Source organism: Arachis ipaensis, chromosome B04 (genome assembly GCF_000816755.2).
Source record: "Arachis ipaensis cultivar K30076 chromosome B04, Araip1.1, whole genome shotgun sequence".
NCBI lineage: Eukaryota > Viridiplantae > Streptophyta > Magnoliopsida > Fabales > Fabaceae > Arachis > Arachis ipaensis.
Window position 1 is genome coordinate 130,363,531 of NC_029788.2, and position 3,023 is coordinate 130,366,553.

The window sequence follows — 3,023 nt, forward strand, 5'->3', positions numbered from 1 at the left end:
GATTTCCTCTATATAAATGACATTATAGTCCTCATGGAACATGTTTGTTGCAAAGGATTGGCTAAGGTAGTTGTGTTATTGAAAGAATAAGATATGGCGTCCGGCCTCATTAAAACCCTTTGAGTAAAACCCTGTTTTTATTGGGATAAAATCTCAAATGGGAAAAAGAGTACCTTCATCCGCTTTGACATACATTATGATTGGTATTTTCTCAAAGAGGATACATTCCAGTTTTCTGGTACTAGGTCCCCTGATAGTGTCTCTAGCTGGTATGCTCCTTTTCCAAGAACCTTGTTAATTCGGAATGGCCCTCCCAATTTGCTGCTAAATTTCCATGACTTTGGGGCTTTCCTTCTTCCTCTGTTTTCCTGAGGACAAGTTCTCCACTTTCGAATGTTCTAGGAATCACTCTTTTGTTGTGTCGCTTTTGCAAGAGTTGTTTCATCGCTTGTTGTTTTATTGTTGCTATCTCTCTTTCCTCATCGACGAGATCTAAGTTTGTCGATCTTGTCTCGTTGTTTCTGTTTTGATCATATAACTCGGCTCTCAGGGTTGGCGTTCTGATTTCGACGAGTATAAGAGCTTCTGCTCCATATACTAGTTTGAAAAGGGTCTCTCCTGTTGCTGACTGAATTGATATGTTGTAGACCCATAGGACTTCTGGTATAAGTTTGGCCCACTCTCCTTTTACTTCGTCTAACTTCTTTTTTAAGGCCTCCAAAATAACTCGGTTAGCTTATTCCACCTGGCCATTCGTTTGTGGATGTTTGACCGAACTAAAATGATGTTTTATATTGAAGTTTTGTAAGAAGGTGGCGAGGTTATGATCTATGAATTATCTTTCATTGTCAGAGATTATTTCTCTTGGTATGCCATAACGACATATGATGTTCTTCTAAAGGAAAGACCTCACCTTTTCGGCTATTCGTACTAGTGGTTGTGCTTCAATCTATTTTGAAAAGTAGTCTATTGATACTAAAAGAAACTTTACCTGTCTTGGCGCTTTCGGGAAGGGGCCGAGGATATCTAATCCCCATCTATCGAAAGGCCAGCTTACCTCCAGGGTGTGCGATTTCTCAGCGGGTGTTGTTGAGATAGTGGCATGCTTTTGGCAATTGTCGCATGCTTTTACTTTGGCTATGCAATCTCTCTTCATTGTTGGCCAAAAATACCCTGTTCGTAGTATTTTGGCAGACAATGCTCGGCCTCCGATGTGATTTCCGCACACTCCTTCATGTGTCTCTGCCATTAGTATCTCGGCATCGTCTTTGTTGATGCACTTTAGGAGAGGTTGCGAGAATCCTCGCCTGTATAAATTGTCTCCGATTATTGTGTAGAAGCTTGCTCTCCTTCGGAAGAGTTGTGGACTTTGTTCTTCCTTTGGAATAACTCCTGTTTTGATGTACTCGAGGAAAGGTGTCCTCCAGTCTATTACCTGTGTAATGCTCAATATATTATTTAGTTCAAAGCTCGGCTTTTCGAGTGTTAATTGTGAAAGTGTTGGTGTGTGTAATGTGGGTCTTGTTGTAGCTAGCTTAGATAATACATCAGCTCTTATGTTTTGTTCTCTATTTATGTGTACTATTTCAAATTTATGAAATTTTGAAATAAGATCCTTTGTTATGAGCCAATATCTCTCTAACAAAGGATCTTTTACCTGGAAATCACCCTTGATTTGTTGTACGACGAGCAATGAATCGCAGTATACAGTGAGTTTAGATATTTGTAGGTCCTGGGCGAGCTTTAGTCCGGCCAAGAGAGCTTCATATTCTGCCTGGTTGTTGCTAGCTGTAAAGGAGAACTGTAGTGATTGCTCGGCTATGACTTGTTCTCCTTCTTTTAGTGTTACTCCTGCTCCACTTCCTTCTTTGTTTGATGCGCTATCTACATATAGTTTCCAGCTTTTTTCTGTTTGGTTGTCTGTGGTAGTTAACTCAGCGATGAAGTCGGCTAGTATTTGCAATCTTGGTGTTTTTCTTGGTTGATATTGTATGTCGTATTCCGAGAGCTCAACAGACCATTTTATTAAGCGTCCAGCCAGCTCAGGTTTCGTTAGGATCTGTCTCAGCGGTTAATCTATTTTTACCACTATCGTGTGGCTTTTGAAGTATTGCCTCAGCCTTCTTGCTGTGGTGACTAGTGCTAGCGCGAGCTGTTCTATCTTCGGGTATCTGGTTTCTGCCGGTTGCAGTATTCTGTTGACAAAGTACACCGGTCTTTGTATTTTCCCTGTTTCAGAGACTAATACCGAGCTTATAGCATAGTTAGAAATTGATAGATATAAGAATAATGGTTTTCTGAGTTCTGGCTTCTGGAGGATTGGTGGAGATGGCAAGATTTGTTTGAGTTCGGTGAAGGATCGCTCACAATCATCTGTCCAGTTGAATTTTTTGTTTTTGGAGATTGTCTGGAAAAAGTGATATGATCGGTTTGTTACTGTAGGTAGGAATCGTGACAGTGCGGCTAACCCTTCCTGCCAGTTATTGTACCTCCTTTATCGTCTTCGGGCTGTTCATTTTGAGGATAGCCTCACATTTTTCTGGATTTGCTACGATTCCCCGTGAGGTTAGCATAAATCCGAGAAATTTTCCTCCTTGAACTCCAAATGCACACTTTTCTGGGTTGAGCCTCATGTTAGATGTTCGGATTTGTTTGAAGATGTCTTGTAGGTCGTCACAATGTGAGCCTTGTGCTGAGGTTTTCGCCACCATATCATCTACGTAGATTTCCATGTTCCGACCTATTTGTTAGTGGAAGACTTTGTCCATCAACCATTGATATGTTGCTCCTGCATTCTTTAGGCCAAACGGCATTACTTTGTAACAAAAATTTCCATGTTCTGTTATAAAAGCCGTTTTGCTTTGGTCTTCTGGGTGCATGAGGATCTGGTTATAACCAGAGTATGCATCCATGAAGCTTAGGCTTTTAAACCCAGAAGCATTGTCTACTAATTTATCAATGCAAGGTAAAGGATAGACATCTTTTGGACAAGCCTTATTTAGATTTGTAAAGTCGACGCACAT

The 3,023-nt window shown here is 40.7% G+C and overlaps 1 protein-coding gene across 1 annotated transcript; it reads right to left on the reverse strand.

The window, feature by feature from the left end:
* On the reverse strand, positions 263–2,732 carry LOC107637382. The gene is made up of 4 exons (XM_016340804.1): positions 2,490–2,732; positions 1,658–2,059; positions 992–1,435; positions 263–628 (listed from the first exon to the last, which is right to left on the reverse strand). Exons 1-4 carry the CDS (start codon positions 2,730–2,732, stop codon positions 263–265), a joined length of 1,455 nt encoding a protein of 484 aa, XP_016196290.1.